Here is a 22,282-nt window from a genome sequence, read left to right as displayed (position 1 = left end):
AAATCTAACTGCGAGAGAAAGAGCTACATTGCGTGAAATTCATTCTAACCCGGATATTATTATTTCAAAGGCCGACAAAGGTGTCCAGATAGTCGTCATGGATAGGAACACTTACATCGATGGTGTCACTAAACTCTTAAACGAAGGACCATATAATCCGATCCCTAAAGATCCTTCACCTTCGGACTTGTCAAAAATAAAAACTGCGATCAAATCTTCGCAAATCATTTCAGGCAACTTAAAACATTCACTTATCCCATCTGTTGCGAATTGTGCCAGATTATATGCTCTTCCCAAAATTCATAAAAGTGGTATTCCTTTCCGCCCTATTGTATCAAATTTAGGTACTGCCTCGTATCCATTAGCTAAATATTTAGTTTCTAGATATTCAACTCTATTAGACAATAACATTTACACCATAAAAAATTCAATAGAGTTTGTAAAAAAAGTTAAAAACATTTCTCCTAGTAATTTACTCATGGTTTCTTTTGATGTAAAATCATTATTCACCAATGTCCCAGTGGAGGGTGCATTAAGATGTCTAGAAACCAGACTTCGTGAATTTCATTTCTCTTGCATCCAAATTGATGAGCTAATTTCTCTCACTCAACTCTGTTTGAAACAAACACATTTTGTTTTCCAAAATAAATATTACAATCAAACTGAGGGATTAGCCATGGGAAGCCCCCTCAGTCCCATCCTGGCTGATATCTACATGCATTATTATGAATCAAAATTGTTTGAAACTTTAAACTTCCCGGCATGGTTCCGCTACGTAGACGATACTTTTACTCTGTTTGAAGGTAATAAAGATGATTTAAATAAAGTTCTTTCAACAATGAATTCTATTGATCCTGCTATTCAGTTCACTTTTGAACTTGAGACTTGCAATTCTCTTCCGTTTCTCGACATTCTGGTCACACGTAACACATCCAACTTCAGTACTACGGTTTACCGTAAACCTTCATCGGTTTGCCTTCCACCACACTTTAAATCATGTCATCCGACTAAACAAAAGTTAGCTTTATTTTATTCCTATGTTTTCCGTGCTCTTCAAGTTTGCTCCTCCAAACTAGCCCTTGATGAAGAACTAAATTATTTAAAAGCAATAGCTATTGACAGGGGCTTTCCACCCAACATTATTAATCAAGCAGTTAAAAAATTCTCATCTCAACACACTAAAAGGCACACTCTTGTTTTAGGAGATTATAAAAATTCTGTTGTCATTCCCTTCTTTCCATCAATTAGCTATAAAGTTGCACATATTTTGCAGAAATTTAACTTTCGGGTTGTTTATTCTCCCATCAATAAAATTCCGAGTTCCATACTCAAGGACCCCATTCCGGATATGAATTCCTGGGGTATTTACAGGATTCCTTGCCAGTGTGGTTTAATTTACATTGGCCAAACTAAGAGAGCCTTAAAATTTCGCGTCAAGGAACATGAGGCATATGTTAGAAAAAAGGAAACACAGGAGTCTTCTGTTGCTCAACATTGTTGGTCCGAAAACCACACTTTCAGTTTTTCTGCTGCCAAAATTATTCAAAAAACATCTTCCATTGGAGAACTGGATTTTCTAGAGGCATTTCACATTCATAAAAATCTTTCTGTTCTAGTTAACGATCCTAATTCCAATCCAAATTTGCCTTCGGCCTTTAAAGAAATTATGTTTTAGTTCTGGTTTCACCAACAGATGGCGCCACTTGCTTATTCTTGTCCAGGCTTTCTTATCTTATCTAATCATTATTTCCTATCTGGTTCATTTGCGGTTTTGCAGCTGAAGATGGTGGTTCGGTAAAACCATCGAAACTAGTCCTGTGAAAATTTGGTAAATATAACGCTGATTTTTGTTGTTTGACTTCTGAATTAGTATTTATTCGGCGTGTTATTGTGTCTTAATTATAGAAGCCCCAACAGGCTTATTTTTTGCTTTCTTTTTTGCACGTGGTGTGGCCGCCATTTTGTGATTGCATGAGTATCGGTAAGTACTTTTTTGCAATTTTCAAGTTATGTTTATATTTTGTATATTTGGATATTGTGCTTTGCTTGTCTGATTTCATGCATTTTGCTTACAAACGTTTTGTTTTCTATTAATTTCAGTGAGGGATTTTTCTGCTGTTTTGTGTGTGCTTTATTATTGTTTAGTTAATTTAGCTTGATTTTCTGTATTGTTTATCATGCCTTCATCCGTTAATCGTTTCACTAAATTACGCCTGAAACGGCAAAAATTCCTGAATCATCTTGACTTTTTACTTAAATGTAAATGTAAAAAATTGATCCCAAATTTTATTCAAATCAAATCTAATCAAAAACCTTCGAGTCGCTTTTCAAGAATTCTGTTAAATTGCAAGCTTGCCTTACTTCGGTCCGTCATAAGGGATACACGTCAACAATTGTCCAAAATTGAACGTGAACTCTATAAGCTTCATCTGGAACTCGCTAAATCATATCCAAAATTTACTGCCCTTGAACAGGGGTCTGGGTCTAGAACGGAGAATGCAGTTAACCGTCATAAAAACACCCTTGCAGTTAAATTCGAAAAATTTCTTTTACAATCTTCCAGTTCAAGTAGTTCAAAAAATCTTCCCATTGTAAACATCAAGCCAATAGTTAATATTTCTAATGTTAGTCTTTCAGAAGAACAAGAGAGAATTCTAAAATATAATTTTAACTTCTCACAAACCTGTAAACCCTCGATTCCAAAGATTTTGGCTCCTATCGAAAAAGCTTTCAAGTTCAGTAAAGTTTCAGATTCACAGAAAGAAATGATTAGGCATCTTATCGCTCATAATGTGAAGTTCAATAATAAACCTTTGAGGCCAAATCTAACTGCGAGAGAAAGAGCTACATTGCGTGAAATTCATTCTAACCCGGATATTATTATTTCAAAGGCCGACAAAGGTGTCCAGATAGTCGTCATGGATAGGAACACTTACATCGATGGTGTCACTAAACTCTTAAACGAAGGACCATATAATCCGATCCCTAAAGATCCTTCACCTTCGGACTTGTCAAAAATAAAAACTGCGATCAAATCTTCGCAAATCATTTCAGGCAACTTAAAACATTCACTTATCCCATCTGTTGCGAATTGTGCCAGATTATATGCTCTTCCCAAAATTCATAAAAGTGGTATTCCTTTCCGCCCTATTGTATCAAATTTAGGTACTGCCTCGTATCCATTAGCTAAATATTTAGTTTCTAGATATTCAACTCTATTAGACAATAACATTTACACCATAAAAAATTCAATAGAGTTTGTAAAAAAAGTTAAAAACATTTCTCCTAGTAATTTACTCATGGTTTCTTTTGATGTAAAATCATTATTCACCAATGTCCCAGTGGAGGGTGCATTAAGATGTCTAGAAACCAGACTTCGTGAATTTCATTTCTCTTGCATCCAAATTGATGAGCTAATTTCTCTCACTCAACTCTGTTTGAAACAAACACATTTTGTTTTCCAAAATAAATATTACAATCAAACTGAGGGATTAGCCATGGGAAGCCCCCTCAGTCCCATCCTGGCTGATATCTACATGCATTATTATGAATCAAAATTGTTTGAAACTTTAAACTTCCCGGCATGGTTCCGCTACGTAGACGATACTTTTACTCTGTTTGAAGGTAATAAAGATGATTTAAATAAAGTTCTTTCAACAATGAATTCTATTGATCCTGCTATTCAGTTCACTTTTGAACTTGAGACTTGCAATTCTCTTCCGTTTCTCGACATTCTGGTCACACGTAACACATCCAACTTCAGTACTACGGTTTACCGTAAACCTTCATCGGTTTGCCTTCCACCACACTTTAAATCATGTCATCCGACTAAACAAAAGTTAGCTTTATTTTATTCCTATGTTTTCCGTGCTCTTCAAGTTTGCTCCTCCAAACTAGCCCTTGATGAAGAACTAAATTATTTAAAAGCAATAGCTATTGACAGGGGCTTTCCACCCAACATTATTAATCAAGCAGTTAAAAAATTCTCATCTCAACACACTAAAAGGCACACTCTTGTTTTAGGAGATTATAAAAATTCTGTTGTCATTCCCTTCTTTCCATCAATTAGCTATAAAGTTGCACATATTTTGCAGAAATTTAACTTTCGGGTTGTTTATTCTCCCATCAATAAAATTCCGAGTTCCATACTCAAGGACCCCATTCCGGATATGAATTCCTGGGGTATTTACAGGATTCCTTGCCAGTGTGGTTTAATTTACATTGGCCAAACTAAGAGAGCCTTAAAATTTCGCGTCAAGGAACATGAGGCATATGTTAGAAAAAAGGAAACACAGGAGTCTTCTGTTGCTCAACATTGTTGGTCCGAAAACCACACTTTCAGTTTTTCTGCTGCCAAAATTATTCAAAAAACATCTTCCATTGGAGAACTGGATTTTCTAGAGGCATTTCACATTCATAAAAATCTTTCTGTTCTAGTTAACGATCCTAATTCCAATCCAAATTTGCCTTCGGCCTTTAAAGAAATTATGTTTTAGTTCTGGTTTCACCAACAGATGGCGCCACTTGCTTATTCTTGTCCAGGCTTTCTTATCTTATCTAATCATTATTTCCTATCTGGTTCATTTGCGGTTTTGCAGCTGAAGATGGTGGTTCGGTAAAACCATCGAAACTAGTCCTGTGAAAATTTGGTAAATATAACGCTGATTTTTGTTGTTTGACTTCTGAATTAGTATTTATTCGGCGTGTTATTGTGTCTTAATTATAGAAGCCCCAACAGGCTTATTTTTTGCTTTCTTTTTTGCACGTGGTGTGGCCGCCATTTTGTGATTGCATGAGTATCGGTAAGTACTTTTTTGCAATTTTCAAGTTATGTTTATATTTTGTATATTTGGATATTGTGCTTTGCTTGTCTGATTTCATGCATTTTGCTTACAAACGTTTTGTTTTCTATTAATTTCAGTGAGGGATTTTTCTGCTGTTTTGTGTGTGCTTTATTATTGTTTAGTTAATTTAGCTTGATTTTCTGTATTGTTTATCATGCCTTCATCCGTTAATCGTTTCACTAAATTACGCCTGAAACGGCAAAAATTCCTGAATCATCTTGACTTTTTACTTAAATGTAAATGTAAAAAATTGATCCCAAATTTTATTCAAATCAAATCTAATCAAAAACCTTCGAGTCGCTTTTCAAGAATTCTGTTAAATTGCAAGCTTGCCTTACTTCGGTCCGTCATAAGGGATACACGTCAACAATTGTCCAAAATTGAACGTGAACTCTATAAGCTTCATCTGGAACTCGCTAAATCATATCCAAAATTTACTGCCCTTGAACAGGGGTCTGGGTCTAGAACGGAGAATGCAGTTAACCGTCATAAAAACACCCTTGCAGTTAAATTCGAAAAATTTCTTTTACAATCTTCCAGTTCAAGTAGTTCAAAAAATCTTCCCATTGTAAACATCAAGCCAATAGTTAATATTTCTAATGTTAGTCTTTCAGAAGAACAAGAGAGAATTCTAAAATATAATTTTAACTTCTCACAAACCTGTAAACCCTCGATTCCAAAGATTTTGGCTCCTATCGAAAAAGCTTTCAAGTTCAGTAAAGTTTCAGATTCACAGAAAGAAATGATTAGGCATCTTATCGCTCATAATGTGAAGTTCAATAATGAACCTTTGAGGCCAAATCTAACTGCGAGAGAAAGAGCTACATTGCGTGAAATTCATTCTAACCCGGATATTATTATTTCAAAGGCCGACAAAGGTGTCCAGATAGTCGTCATGGATAGGAACACTTACATCGATGGTGTCACTAAACTCTTAAACGAAGGACCATATAATCCGATCCCTAAAGATCCTTCACCTTCGGACTTGTCAAAAATAAAAACTGCGATCAAATCTTCGCAAATCATTTCAGGCAACTTAAAACATTCACTTATCCCATCTGTTGCGAATTGTGCCAGATTATATGCTCTTCCCAAAATTCATAAAAGTGGTATTCCTTTCCGCCCTATTGTATCAAATTTAGGTACTGCCTCGTATCCATTAGCTAAATATTTAGTTTCTAGATATTCAACTCTATTAGACAATAACATTTACACCATAAAAAATTCAATAGAGTTTGTAAAAAAAGTTAAAAACATTTCTCCTAGTAATTTACTCATGGTTTCTTTTGATGTAAAATCATTATTCACCAATGTCCCAGTGGAGGGTGCATTAAGATGTCTAGAAACCAGACTTCGTGAATTTCATTTCTCTTGCATCCAAATTGATGAGCTAATTTCTCTCACTCAACTCTGTTTGAAACAAACACATTTTGTTTTCCAAAATAAATATTACAATCAAACTGAGGGATTAGCCATGGGAAGCCCCCTCAGTCCCATCCTGGCTGATATCTACATGCATTATTATGAATCAAAATTGTTTGAAACTTTAAACTTCCCGGCATGGTTCCGCTACGTAGACGATACTTTTACTCTGTTTGAAGGTAATAAAGATGATTTAAATAAAGTTCTTTCAACAATGAATTCTATTGATCCTGCTATTCAGTTCACTTTTGAACTTGAGACTTGCAATTCTCTTCCGTTTCTCGACATTCTGGTCACACGTAACACATCCAACTTCAGTACTACGGTTTACCGTAAACCTTCATCGGTTTGCCTTCCACCACACTTTAAATCATGTCATCCGACTAAACAAAAGTTAGCTTTATTTTATTCCTATGTTTTCCGTGCTCTTCAAGTTTGCTCCTCCAAACTAGCCCTTGATGAAGAACTAAATTATTTAAAAGCAATAGCTATTGACAGGGGCTTTCCACCCAACATTATTAATCAAGCAGTTAAAAAATTCTCATCTCAACACACTAAAAGGCACACTCTTGTTTTAGGAGATTATAAAAATTCTGTTGTCATTCCCTTCTTTCCATCAATTAGCTATAAAGTTGCACATATTTTGCAGAAATTTAACTTTCGGGTTGTTTATTCTCCCATCAATAAAATTCCGAGTTCCATACTCAAGGACCCCATTCCGGATATGAATTCCTGGGGTATTTACAGGATTCCTTGCCAGTGTGGTTTAATTTACATTGGCCAAACTAAGAGAGCCTTAAAATTTCGCGTCAAGGAACATGAGGCATATGTTAGAAAAAAGGAAACACAGGAGTCTTCTGTTGCTCAACATTGTTGGTCCGAAAACCACACTTTCAGTTTTTCTGCTGCCAGAATTATTCAGAAAGCATCTTCCATTGGAGAAATGGATTTTCTAGAGGCATTTCACATTCATAAAAATCTTTCTGTTCTAGTTAACGATCCTAATTCCAATCCAAATTTGCCTTCGGCCTTTAAAGAAATTATGTTTTAGTTCTGGTTTCACCAACAGATGGCGCCACTTGCTTATTCTTGTCCAGGCTTTCTTATCTTATCTAATCATTATTTCCTATCTGGTTCATTTGCGGTTTTGCAGCTGAAGATGGTGGTTCGGTAAAACCATCGAAACTAGTCCTGTGAAAATTTGGTAAATATAACGCTGATTTTTGTTGTTTGACTTCTGAATTAGTATTTATTCGGCGTGTTATTGTGTCTTAATTATAGAAGCCCCAACAGGCTTATTTTTTGCTTTCTTTTTTGCACGTGGTGTGGCCGCCATTTTGTGATTGCATGAGTTTCGGTAAGTACTTTTTTGCAATTTTCAAGTTATGTTTATATTTTGTATATTTGGATATTGTGCTTTGCTTGTCTGATTTCATGCATTTTGCTTACAAACGTTTTGTTTTCTATTAATTTCAGTGAGGGATTTTTCTGCTGTTTTGTGTGTGCTTTATTATTGTTTAGTTAATTTAGCTTGATTTTCTGTATTGTTTATCATGCCTTCATCCGTTAATCGTTTCACTAAATTACGCCTGAAACGGCAAAAATTCCTGAATCATCTTGACTTTTTACTTAAATGTAAATGTAAAAAATTGATCCCAAATTTTATTCAAATCAAATCTAATCAAAAACCTTCGAGTCGCTTTTCAAGAATTCTGTTAAATTGCAAGCTTGCCTTACTTCGGTCCGTCATAAGGGATACACGTCAACAATTGTCCAAAATTGAACGTGAACTCTATAAGCTTCATCTGGAACTCGCTAAATCATATCCAAAATTTACTGCCCTTGAACAGGGGTCTGGGTCTAGAACGGAGAATGCAGTTAACCGTCATAAAAACACCCTTGCAGTTAAATTCGAAAAATTTCTTTTACAATCTTCCAGTTCAAGTAGTTCAAAAAATCTTCCCATTGTAAACATCAAGCCAATAGTTAATATTTCTAATGTTAGTCTTTCAGAAGAACAAGAGAGAATTCTAAAATATAATTTTAACTTCTCACAAACCTGTAAACCCTCGATTCCAAAGATTTTGGCTCCTATCGAAAAAGCTTTCAAGTTCAGTAAAGTTTCAGATTCACAGAAAGAAATGATTAGGCATCTTATCGCTCATAATGTGAAGTTCAATAATAAACCTTTGAGGCCAAATCTAACTGCGAGAGAAAGAGCTACATTGCGTGAAATTCATTCTAACCCGGATATTATTATTTCAAAGGCCGACAAAGGTGTCCAGATAGTCGTCATGGATAGGAACACTTACATCGATGGTGTCACTAAACTCTTAAACGAAGGACCATATAATCCGATCCCTAAAGATCCTTCACCTTCGGACTTGTCAAAAATAAAAACTGCGATCAAATCTTCGCAAATCATTTCAGGCAACTTAAAACATTCACTTATCCCATCTGTTGCGAATTGTGCCAGATTATATGCTCTTCCCAAAATTCATAAAAGTGGTATTCCTTTCCGCCCTATTGTATCAAATTTAGGTACTGCCTCGTATCCATTAGCTAAATATTTAGTTTCTAGATATTCAACTCTATTAGACAATAACATTTACACCATAAAAAATTCAATAGAGTTTGTAAAAAAAAGTTAAAAACATTTCTCCTAGTAATTTACTCATGGTTTCTTTTGATGTAAAATCATTATTCACCAATGTCCCAGTGGAGGGTGCATTAAGATGTCTAGAAACCAGACTTCGTGAATTTCATTTCTCTTGCATCCAAATTGATGAGCTAATTTCTCTCACTCAACTCTGTTTGAAACAAACACATTTTGTTTTCCAAAATAAATATTACAATCAAACTGAGGGATTAGCCATGGGAAGCCCCCTCAGTCCCATCCTGGCTGATATCTACATGCATTATTATGAATCAAAATTGTTTGAAACTTTAAACTTCCCGGCATGGTTCCGCTACGTAGACGATACTTTTACTCTGTTTGAAGGTAATAAAGATGATTTAAATAAAGTTCTTTCAACAATGAATTCTATTGATCCTGCTATTCAGTTCACTTTTGAACTTGAGACTTGCAATTCTCTTCCGTTTCTCGACATTCTGGTCACACGTAACACATCCAACTTCAGTACTACGGTTTACCGTAAACCTTCATCGGTTTGCCTTCCACCACACTTTAAATCATGTCATCCGACTAAACAAAAGTTAGCTTTATTTTATTCCTATGTTTTCCGTGCTCTTCAAGTTTGCTCCTCCAAACTAGCCCTTGATGAAGAACTAAATTATTTAAAAGCAATAGCTATTGACAGGGGCTTTCCACCCAACATTATTAATCAAGCAGTTAAAAAATTCTCATCTCAACACACTAAAAGGCACACTCTTGTTTTAGGAGATTATAAAAATTCTGTTGTCATTCCCTTCTTTCCATCAATTAGCTATAAAGTTGCACATATTTTGCAGAAATTTAACTTTCGGGTTGTTTATTCTCCCATCAATAAAATTCCGAGTTCCATACTCAAGGACCCCATTCCGGATATGAATTCCTGGGGTATTTACAGGATTCCTTGCCAGTGTGGTTTAATTTACATTGGCCAAACTAAGAGAGCCTTAAAATTTCGCGTCAAGGAACATGAGGCATATGTTAGAAAAAAGGAAACACAGGAGTCTTCTGTTGCTCAACATTGTTGGTCCGAAAACCACACTTTCAGTTTTTCTGCTGCCAAAATTATTCAAAAAACATCTTCCATTGGAGAACTGGATTTTCTAGAGGCATTTCACATTCATAAAAATCTTTCTGTTCTAGTTAACGATCCTAATTCCAATCCAAATTTGCCTTCGGCCTTTAAAGAAATTATGTTTTAGTTCTGGTTTCACCAACAGATGGCGCCACTTGCTTATTCTTGTCCAGGCTTTCTTATCTTATCTAATCATTATTTCCTATCTGGTTCATTTGCGGTTTTGCAGCTGAAGATGGTGGTTCGGTAAAACCATCGAAACTAGTCCTGTGAAAATTTGGTAAATATAACGCTGATTTTTGTTGTTTGACTTCTGAATTAGTATTTATTCGGCGTGTTATTGTGTCTTAATTATAGAAGCCCCAACAGGCTTATTTTTTGCTTTCTTTTTTGCACGTGGTGTGGCCGCCATTTTGTGATTGCATGAGTATCGGTAAGTACTTTTTTGCAATTTTCAAGTTATGTTTATATTTTGTATATTTGGATATTGTGCTTTGCTTGTCTGATTTCATGCATTTTGCTTACAAACGTTTTGTTTTCTATTAATTTCAGTGAGGGATTTTTCTGCTGTTTTGTGTGTGCTTTATTATTGTTTAGTTAATTTAGCTTGATTTTCTGTATTGTTTATCATGCCTTCATCCGTTAATCGTTTCACTAAATTACGCCTGAAACGGCAAAAATTCCTGAATCATCTTGACTTTTTACTTAAATGTAAATGTAAAAAATTGATCCCAAATTTTATTCAAATCAAATCTAATCAAAAACCTTCGAGTCGCTTTTCAAGAATTCTGTTAAATTGCAAGCTTGCCTTACTTCGGTCCGTCATAAGGGATACACGTCAACAATTGTCCAAAATTGAACGTGAACTCTATAAGCTTCATCTGGAACTCGCTAAATCATATCCAAAATTTACTGCCCTTGAACAGGGGTCTGGGTCTAGAACGGAGAATGCAGTTAACCGTCATAAAAACACCCTTGCAGTTAAATTCGAAAAATTTCTTTTACAATCTTCCAGTTCAAGTAGTTCAAAAAATCTTCCCATTGTAAACATCAAGCCAATAGTTAATATTTCTAATGTTAGTCTTTCAGAAGAACAAGAGAGAATTCTAAAATATAATTTTAACTTCTCACAAACCTGTAAACCCTCGATTCCAAAGATTTTGGCTCCTATCGAAAAAGCTTTCAAGTTCAGTAAAGTTTCAGATTCACAGAAAGAAATGATTAGGCATCTTATCGCTCATAATGTGAAGTTCAATAATGAACCTTTGAGGCCAAATCTAACTGCGAGAGAAAGAGCTACATTGCGTGAAATTCATTCTAACCCGGATATTATTATTTCAAAGGCCGACAAAGGTGTCCAGATAGTCGTCATGGATAGGAACACTTACATCGATGGTGTCACTAAACTCTTAAACGAAGGACCATATAATCCGATCCCTAAAGATCCTTCACCTTCGGACTTGTCAAAAATAAAAACTGCGATCAAATCTTCGCAAATCATTTCAGGCAACTTAAAACATTCACTTATCCCATCTGTTGCGAATTGTGCCAGATTATATGCTCTTCCCAAAATTCATAAAAGTGGTATTCCTTTCCGCCCTATTGTATCAAATTTAGGTACTGCCTCGTATCCATTAGCTAAATATTTAGTTTCTAGATATTCAACTCTATTAGACAATAACATTTACACCATAAAAAATTCAATAGAGTTTGTAAAAAAAGTTAAAAACATTTCTCCTAGTAATTTACTCATGGTTTCTTTTGATGTAAAATCATTATTCACCAATGTCCCAGTGGAGGGTGCATTAAGATGTCTAGAAACCAGACTTCGTGAATTTCATTTCTCTTGCATCCAAATTGATGAGCTAATTTCTCTCACTCAACTCTGTTTGAAACAAACACATTTTGTTTTCCAAAATAAATATTACAATCAAACTGAGGGATTAGCCATGGGAAGCCCCCTCAGTCCCATCCTGGCTGATATCTACATGCATTATTATGAATCAAAATTGTTTGAAACTTTAAACTTCCCGGCATGGTTCCGCTACGTAGACGATACTTTTACTCTGTTTGAAGGTAATAAAGATGATTTAAATAAAGTTCTTTCAACAATGAATTCTATTGATCCTGCTATTCAGTTCACTTTTGAACTTGAGACTTGCAATTCTCTTCCGTTTCTCGACATTCTGGTCACACGTAACACATCCAACTTCAGTACTACGGTTTACCGTAAACCTTCATCGGTTTGCCTTCCACCACACTTTAAATCATGTCATCCGACTAAACAAAAGTTAGCTTTATTTTATTCCTATGTTTTCCGTGCTCTTCAAGTTTGCTCCTCCAAACTAGCCCTTGATGAAGAACTAAATTATTTAAAAGCAATAGCTATTGACAGGGGCTTTCCACCCAACATTATTAATCAAGCAGTTAAAAAATTCTCATCTCAACACACTAAAAGGCACACTCTTGTTTTAGGAGATTATAAAAATTCTGTTGTCATTCCCTTCTTTCCATCAATTAGCTATAAAGTTGCACATATTTTGCAGAAATTTAACTTTCGGGTTGTTTATTCTCCCATCAATAAAATTCCGAGTTCCATACTCAAGGACCCCATTCCGGATATGAATTCCTGGGGTATTTACAGGATTCCTTGCCAGTGTGGTTTAATTTACATTGGCCAAACTAAGAGAGCCTTAAAATTTCGCGTCAAGGAACATGAGGCATATGTTAGAAAAAAGGAAACACAGAAGTCTTCTGTTGCTCAACATTGTTGGTCCGAAAACCACACTTTCAGTTTTTCTGCTGCCAAAATTATTCAAAAAACATCTTCCATTGGAGAACTGGATTTTCTAGAGGCATTTCACATTCATAAAAATCTTTCTGTTCTAGTTAACGATCCTAATTCCAATCCAAATTTGCCTTCGGCCTTTAAAGAAATTATGTTTTAGTTCTGGTTTCACCAACAGATGGCGCCACTTGCTTATTCTTGTCCAGGCTTTCTTATCTTATCTAATCATTATTTCCTATCTGGTTCATTTGCGGTTTTGCAGCTGAAGATGGTGGTTCGGTAAAACCATCGAAACTAGTCCTGTGAAAATTTGGTAAATATAACGCTGATTTTTGTTGTTTGACTTCTGAATTAGTATTTATTCGGCGTGTTATTGTGTCTTAATTATAGAAGCCCCAACAGGCTTATTTTTTGCTTTCTTTTTTGCACGTGGTGTGGCCGCCATTTTGTGATTGCATGAGTATCGGTAAGTACTTTTTTGCAATTTTCAAGTTATGTTTATATTTTGTATATTTGGATATTGTGCTTTGCTTGTCTGATTTCATGCATTTTGCTTACAAACGTTTTGTTTTCTATTAATTTCAGTGAGGGATTTTTCTGCTGTTTTGTGTGTGCTTTATTATTGTTTAGTTAATTTAGCTTGATTTTCTGTATTGTTTATCATGCCTTCATCCGTTAATCGTTTCACTAAATTACGCCTGAAACGGCAAAAATTCCTGAATCATCTTGACTTTTTACTTAAATGTAAATGTAAAAAATTGATCCCAAATTTTATTCAAATCAAATCTAATCAAAAACCTTCGAGTCGCTTTTCAAGAATTCTGTTAAATTGCAAGCTTGCCTTACTTCGGTCCGTCATAAGGGATACACGTCAACAATTGTCCAAAATTGAACGTGAACTCTATAAGCTTCATCTGGAACTCGCTAAATCATATCCAAAATTTACTGCCCTTGAACAGGGGTGTGGGTCTAGAACGGAGAATGCAGTTAACCGTCATAAAAACACCCTTGCAGTTAAATTCGAAAAATTTCTTTTACAATCTTCCAGTTCTAGTTCAAAAAATCTTCCCATTGTAAACATCAAGCCAATAGTTAATATTTCTAATGTTAGTCTTTCAGAAGAACAAGAGAGAATTCTAAAATATAATTTTAACTTCTCACAAACCTGTAAACCCTCGATTCCAAAGATTTTGGCTCCTATCGAAAAAGCTTTCAAGTTCAGTAAAGTTTCAGATTCACAGAAAGAAATGATTAGGCATCTTATCGCTCATAATGTGAAGTTCAATAATAAACCTTTGAGGCCAAATCTAACTGCGAGAGAAAGAGCTACATTGCGTGAAATTCATTCTAACCCGGATATTATTATTTCAAAGGCCGACAAAGGTGTCCAGATAGTCGTCATGGATAGGAACACTTACATCGATGGTGTCACTAAACTCTTAAACGAAGGACCATATAATCCGATCCCTAAAGATCCTTCACCTTCGGACTTGTCAAAAATAAAAACTGCGATCAAATCTTCGCAAATCATTTCAGGCAACTTAAAACATTCACTTATCCCATCTGTTGCGAATTGTGCCAGATTATATGCTCTTCCCAAAATTCATAAAAGTGGTATTCCTTTCCGCCCTATTGTATCAAATTTAGGTACTGCCTCGTATCCATTAGCTAAATATTTAGTTTCTAGATATTCAACTCTATTAGACAATAACATTTACACCATAAAAAATTCAATAGAGTTTGTAAAAAAAGTTAAAAACATTTCTCCTAGTAATTTACTCATGGTTTCTTTTGATGTAAAATCATTATTCACCAATGTCCCAGTGGAGGGTGCATTAAGATGTCTAGAAACCAGACTTCGTGAATTTCATTTCTCTTGCATCCAAATTGATGAGCTAATTTCTCTCACTCAACTCTGTTTGAAACAAACACATTTTGTTTTCCAAAATAAATATTACAATCAAACTGAGGGATTAGCCATGGGAAGCCCCCTCAGTCCCATCCTGGCTGATATCTACATGCATTATTATGAATCAAAATTGTTTGAAACTTTAAACTTCCCGGCATGGTTCCGCTACGTAGACGATACTTTTACTCTGTTTGAAGGTAATAAAGATGATTTAAATAAAGTTCTTTCAACAATGAATTCTATTGATCCTGCTATTCAGTTCACTTTTGAACTTGAGACTTGCAATTCTCTTCCGTTTCTCGACATTCTGGTCACACGTAACACATCCAACTTCAGTACTACGGTTTACCGTAAACCTTCATCGGTTTGCCTTCCACCACACTTTAAATCATGTCATCCGACTAAACAAAAGTTAGCTTTATTTTATTCCTATGTTTTCCGTGCTCTTCAAGTTTGCTCCTCCAAACTAGCCCTTGATGAAGAACTAAATTATTTAAAAGCAATAGCTATTGACAGGGGCTTTCCACCCAACATTATTAATCAAGCAGTTAAAAAATTCTCATCTCAACACACTAAAAGGCACACTCTTGTTTTAGGAGATTATAAAAATTCTGTTGTCATTCCCTTCTTTCCATCAATTAGCTATAAAGTTGCACATATTTTGCAGAAATTTAACTTTCGGGTTGTTTATTCTCCCATCAATAAAATTCCGAGTTCCATACTCAAGGACCCCATTCCGGATATGAATTCCTGGGGTATTTACAGGATTCCTTGCCAGTGTGGTTTAATTTACATTGGCCAAACTAAGAGAGCCTTAAAATTTCGCGTCAAGGAACATGAGGCATATGTTAGAAAAAAGGAAACACAGAAGTCTTCTGTTGCTCAACATTGTTGGTCCGAAAACCACACTTTCAGTTTTTCTGCTGCCAAAATTATTCAAAAAACATCTTCCATTGGAGAACTGGATTTTCTAGAGGCATTTCACATTCATAAAAATCTTTCTGTTCTAGTTAACGATCCTAATTCCAATCCAAATTTGCCTTCGGCCTTTAAAGAAATTATGTTTTAGTTCTGGTTTCACCAACAGATGGCGCCACTTGCTTATTCTTGTCCAGGCTTTCTTATCTTATCTAATCATTATTTCCTATCTGGTTCATTTGCGGTTTTGCAGCTGAAGATGGTGGTTCGGTAAAACCATCGAAACTAGTCCTGTGAAAATTTGGTAAATATAACGCTGATTTTTGTTGTTTGACTTCTGAATTAGTATTTATTCGGCGTGTTATTGTGTCTTAATTATAGAAGCCCCAACAGGCTTATTTTTTGCTTTCTTTTTTGCACGTGGTGTGGCCGCCATTTTGTGATTGCATGAGTATCGGTAAGTACTTTTTTGCAATTTTCAAGTTATGTTTATATTTTGTATATTTGGATATTGTGCTTTGCTTGTCTGATTTCATGCATTTTGCTTACAAACGTTTTGTTTTCTATTAATTTCAGTGAGGGATTTTTCTGCTGTTTTGTGTGTGCTTTATTATTGTTTAGTTAATTTAGCTTGATTTTCTGTATTGTTTATCATGCCTTCATCCGTTAATCGTTTCACTCAATTACGCCAGAAACGGCAAAAATTCCTGAATCATCTTGACTTTTTACTTAAATGTAAATGTAAAAAATTGATCCCAAATTTTATTCAAATCAAATCTAATCAAAAACCTTCGAGTCGCGTTTCAAGAATTCTGTTAAATTGCAAGCTTGCCTTACTTCGGTCCGTCATAAGGGATACACGTCAACAATTGTCCAAAATTGAACGTGAACTCTATAAGCTTCATCTGGAACTTGCTAAATCATATCCAAAATTCACTGCCCTTGAACAGGGGTCTTGGTCTAGAACGGAGAATGCAGTTAACCGTCATAAAAACACCCTTGCAGTTAAATTCGAAAAACTTCTTTTACAATCTTCCAGTTCAAGTAGTTCAAAAAATCTTCCCATTGTATACATCAACCCAATAGTTAATATTTCTAATGTTAGTCTTTCAGAAGAACAAGAGAGAATTCTAAAATATAATTTTAACTTCTCACAAACCTGTAAACCCTCGATTCCAAAGATTTTGGCTCCTATCGAAAAAGCTTTCAAGTTCAGTAAAGTTTCAGATTCACAAAAAGAAATGATTAGGCATCTTATCGCTCATAATGTGAAGTTCAATAATAAACCTTTGAGGCCAAATCTAACTGCGAGAGAAAGAGCTACATTGCGTGAAATTCATTCTAACCCGGATATTATTATTTCAAAGGCCGACAAAGGTGTCCAGATAGTCGTCATGGATAGGAACACTTACATCGATGGTGTCACTAAACTCTTAAACGAAGGACCATATAATCCGATCCCTAAAGATCCTTCACCTTCGGACTTGTCAAAAATAAAAACTGCGATCAAATCTTCGCAAATCATTTCAGGCAACTTAAAACATTCACTTATCCCATCTGTTGCGAATTGTGCCAGATTATATGCTCTTCCCAAAATTCATAAAAGTGGTATTCCTTTCCGCCCTATTGTATCAAATTTAGGTACTGCCTCGTATCCATTAGCTAAATATTTAGTTTCTAGATATTCAACTCTATTAGACAATAACATTTACACCATAAAAAATTCAATAGAGTTTGTAAAAAAAGTTAAAAACATTTCTCCTAGTAATTTACTCATGGTTTCTTTTGATGTAAAATCATTATTCACCAATGTCCCAGTGGAGGGTGCATTAAGATGTCTAGAAACCAGACTTCGTGAATTTCATTTCTCTTGCATCCAAATTGATGAGCTAATTTCTCTCACTCAACTCTGTTTGAAACAAACACATTTTGTTTTCCAAAATAAATATTACAATCAAACTGAGGAATTAGCCATGGGAAGCCCCCTCAGTCCCATCCTGGCTGATATCTACATGCATTATTATGAATCAAAATTGTTTGAAACTTTAAACTTCCCGGCATGGTTCCGCTACGTAGACGATACTTTTACTCTGTTTGAAGGTAATAAAGATGATTTAAATAAAGTTCTTTCAACAATGAATTCTATTGATCCTGCTATTCAGTTCACTTTTGAACTTGAGACTTGCAATTCTCTTCCGTTTCTCGACATTCTGGTCACACGTAACACATCCAACTTCAGTACTACGGTTTACCGTAAACCTTCATCGGTTTGCCTTCCACCACACTTTAAATCATGTCATCCGACTAAACAAAAGTTAGCTTTATTTTATTCCTATGTTTTCCGTGCTCTTCAAGTTTGCTCCTCCAAACTAGCCCTTGATGAAGAACTAAATTATTTAAAAGCAATAGCTATTGACAGGGGCTTTCCACCCAACATTATTAATCAAGCAGTTAAAAAATTCTCATCTCAACACACTAAAAGGCACACTCTTGTTTTAGGAGATTATAAAAATTCTGTTGTCATTCCCTTCTTTCCATCAATTAGCTATAAAGTTGCACATATTTTGCAGAAATTTAACTTTCGGGTTGTTTATTCTCCCATCAATAAAATTCCGAGTTCCATACTCAAGGACCCCATTCCGGATATGAATTCCTGGGGTATTTACAGGATTCCTTGCCAGTGTGGTTTAATTTACATTGGCCAAACTAAGAGAGCCTTAAAATTTCGCGTCAAGGAACATGAGGCATATGTTAGAAAAAAGGAAACACAGAAGTCTTCTGTTGCTCAACATTGTTGGTCCGAAAACCACACTTTCAGTTTTTCTGCTGCCAAAATTATTCAAAAAACATCTTCCATTGGAGAACTGGATTTTCTAGAGGCATTTCACATTCATAAAAATCTTTCTGTTCTAGTTAACGATCCTAATTCCAATCCAAATTTGCCTTCGGCCTTTAAAGAAATTATGTTTTAGTTCTGGTTTCACCAACAGATGGCGCCACTTGCTTATTCTTGTCCAGGCTTTCTTATCTTATCTAATCATTATTTCCTATCTGGTTCATTTGCGGTTTTGCAGCTGAAGATGGTGGTTCGGTAAAACCATCGAAACTAGTCCTGTGAAAATTTGGTAAATATAACGCTGATTTTTGTTGTTTGACTTCTGAATTAGTATTTATTCGGCGTGTTATTGTGTCTTAATTATAGAAGCCCCAACAGGCTTATTTTTTGCTTTCTTTTTTGCACGTGGTGTGGCCGCCATTTTGTGATTGCATGAGTTTCGGTAAGTACTTTTTTGCAATTTTCAAGTTATGTTTATATTTTGTATATTTGGATATTGTGCTTTGCTTGTCTGATTTCATGCATTTTGCTTACAAACGTTTTGTTTTCTATTAATTTCAGTGAGGGATTTTTCTGCTGTTTTGTGTGTGCTTTATTATTGTTTAGTTAATTTAACTTGATTTTCTGTATTGTTTATCATGCCTTCATCCGTTAATCGTTTCACTAAATTACGCCTGAAACGGCAAAAATTCCTGAATCATCTTGACTTTTTACTTAAATGTAAATGTAAAAAATTGATCCCAAATTTTATTCAAATCAAATCTAATCAAAAACCTTCGAGTCGCTTTTCAAGAATTCTGTTAAATTGCAAGCTTGCCTTACTTCGGTCCGTCATAAGGGATACACGTCAACAATTGTCCAAAAGTGCGTCGCACTGACGCATGCGCATAAGACCTTTACGGCTGCGAATATGCGTGTGCACGTGCGCAAAATACGTTTACGAGTGTATAACGGACGGTATAAGTTAAGCTAAAATTATCTAATTCAGTTAATGTTGCAGATTGCGTTGTTCCTTAATCTTCGAATTGGATTCGGCTTATTATTTTTTGCAGACTGTTAGAGAATTTTATAAAAGTAAGCTTGAACTTTCGATTATGTCAAATTGAACTTCTGCTAAACTTTAACGTTTGTTTATCTAAACTTTGTTTATCTTTTAAGACTGCGATGGGCGCGCAATGAATTGGAAGTTGATCTGTCATCTTCACGGCAGATGTTTTTATTTTATTTGGCTTATAATTCCTTACTAAATGTAGTATTTCATCTCGATGTACTCCGTCTTTGATATGATTTAAATCAAATTCCTCATCATTATAATTCGCTTCTGATAGCGAAGAAAGTGACAGAGGTTATTGAAAACGAAAAAATTTCGATTGAAAAATTAGTCGGTATTCTCGACACAGCAATTATAGGACTTGAACAGTGGAACTTTGTAACTGAAAAAGAAATTATGTCTGTTTATAGAATTAAAGAGAATGTATTTTCACATATAAAACGAAGCAAATTAAACAACTTACATTGAAAAAAATGTTTAATAAAGTAAACAAATAAATATTAAGCCTTTTTTTTGTAAATTTTGATACCCTTTAGATCATAATTGTTCTTTGTTTCATAAATTACAGTTTCATATTTTTAATTTTATAATTTCTGCATGCCATCTTACCAGATTTAAACTGATGATCTATAATCCGGATTCGCCGAAGTCCCGACGAGCCCGGATTAACGACTTTTGAATGTATATTATCTGAGGATTTTATAAATGTAACATAATAAATTAGCTAAATTAGTTTGAATTACTAATTGCAATTATGCAGTTATTAAATTTTTTCTGTACATTTATTTTAACAGCCATATTCTCATTTGTATACTCACATTCCCACACCTGTATCCAAGTGGCCTAAAACAAAAAGTATGTCTTGGCGTTCTCTTCCTCAGTTTGGAGCTACCTCATCTCTGATTCGATTAGCGCCAAAGAGATCTACATCACATTTTTATGCAAATGTATCTGATGCTTCTAAAGAAAAGTACAGTTTTGATGCACCAAAGAGCAAAAGTGTTATAGATTCAGAGCCAAAAACAAGCTATAGGAAACTTCAGTTGGACCAGAAGCAAGATTCAGATGCTAGCTTAGCTATTCTTTCATCTTTGTCTAACTCTTTAAGAGAAAGTGATCCTGATATGTATGCTAAAATTGATTTTGAGAAAACTGATGCTATATCCAATATTCCTAAGCCTGAAGATGAAAACATAGCGACAGCTATACATGGTATCAAAATGTCATCTGCTGGGACTCAGACTTGAATGTCTGCTTTCCTATAATTTCACAAATTAACATACTAAGTCATTATATGATGTTATATTTTATTATATGTAAACAAGTTATGTTAAATGATAGAAGATTATCTCTTAAAATTGAGTAATAAGATTGTTTAAAGGTGTGTGATTTTAAATGGTTTGTTAAAAAGATTGTTTAAAAGTGTGTAATTTTACAGATTTAAAAATTACTTAACAGTATTTACTATATTTCATGCAGGAGGTAACTCGTGCAAAATAACTTCTAATCCTAATCCAAGTATATCATAAAAGCTAATTAAGTTTTGAGAATATACACTAGCCTAATTTAAATAAAATAACAATGTTAGAGCATATTATATGTATATATATAAATAGATTATGATGTAACTCATATCGATTATTCTTTGAAATTTTTGGTATTCTAGATATTAAAAATGTTAAATCTTATTACTTAGTCAAGTAATGTATCTAAAATATTAAATCCAAATTCAGGCAAATGTCTGCAAAGAATAACTTATGCATGATACTTAGAGTATGTTAGTATAATCTTATGAATAAAAATGATAAATATTCTTAATAGTTTTCAATAATATAGTTTTCTTTTATCAATGAAAGTATCATTAACTAGCTATTATTAAATTTCCTTTCATTATTGGTGACACAACCAAAATTTGGTTCATTAATAACTATTCTAGAATTTAAGAGTATATCATAAAATTTGTTCCTACTGTCGTTTCAATTCAGTAAAAAACAGATCATTCAAAATTCTAGATAAGCAAATGAAGAAAGGTTGCTTACCTTTATGATCCGCGTTCTTCGATTCTGGTCCGCCGCTTTTGTAGACTCCGATTTGGTTTCATACTCATCTAAAATTGGCACTGTTTTGTATGAATCACTTTATTTGACATTTGACATAAAAGAGGAAAAATATCTAAATCATTACACTATCGAAAATCACTTCTAACTACTTAGCATCATTGTTCTACATATCTAACAGCGTCATTAGTCTACTGCGTCACTGTTCTAAAAGCATACACTTATCGTTGCCAGTTCTCAAAAAACAAACTTTCTTTTTCAATTCTCGTCGGTCTGGAGGCTCAATCCGTTCCCCAAGAGCGGAAAGTGCGTCGTTCGCGACACACTCCCCCCGATGAGTTTCACCAAGTTGAAACTCAGCCACAGTCTGGTTGAAAGTTCATGAGGTTTAATCGTTCAGGAGTTCGAATCACTCGTCCACATCTAGTTGTTTTGAGGGGATTCTGATTGAGTTCATTTGACTGATCTTTGTCAGTGGCACGAAACTCTGTAGATCCAATAGAAGTTGTAGGCTTATCACACATTTTTTGATCAGAATGCTTCTTTCTCAAACAGTCTCCTATATTATCCGTTTGTAAATGGACTTCCAACGGATAAATTCGTTGTATGGGTCGAAGGATTTCGCCACTTTTGGTGCGTAATTTTACTAAACGAACTACACCATCATTTCCTGGGATGAGTGTTATAATTTTTCCTAGAGGCCACTTAATT

At 34.7% G+C, this 22,282-nt stretch overlaps 1 protein-coding gene across 2 annotated transcripts in view; it reads left to right on the top strand.

Moving 5' to 3' along the window:
- LOC118205739 (uncharacterized) overlaps window positions 1–21,332 on the top strand; it is a 101,124-nt gene extending 79,792 nt beyond the window's left edge. For both annotated transcript variants that reach the window (XM_085824276.1, XM_085824277.1), the window contains exon 4: window positions 20,309–21,332. In XM_085824276.1, coding sequence (XP_085680402.1) covers window positions 20,309–20,761 — 453 coding nt within the window. In that variant the 3' untranslated portion in view covers window positions 20,762–21,332. The remainder of the gene's footprint in view (window positions 1–20,308) is intronic.
- Window positions 21,333–22,282: the final 950 nt, after the last annotated feature.

The sequence above is a fragment of the Stegodyphus dumicola genome, chromosome 9 (genome assembly GCF_044657685.1).
Source record: "Stegodyphus dumicola isolate Sdum_Otavi_A_Nest chromosome 9, ASM4465768v1".
Classification (NCBI taxonomy): domain Eukaryota; kingdom Metazoa; phylum Arthropoda; class Arachnida; order Araneae; family Eresidae; genus Stegodyphus; species Stegodyphus dumicola.
The sequence above is the reverse complement of the archived record's forward strand: the minus strand, read 5'-3'. Positions and strand labels throughout refer to the sequence as shown.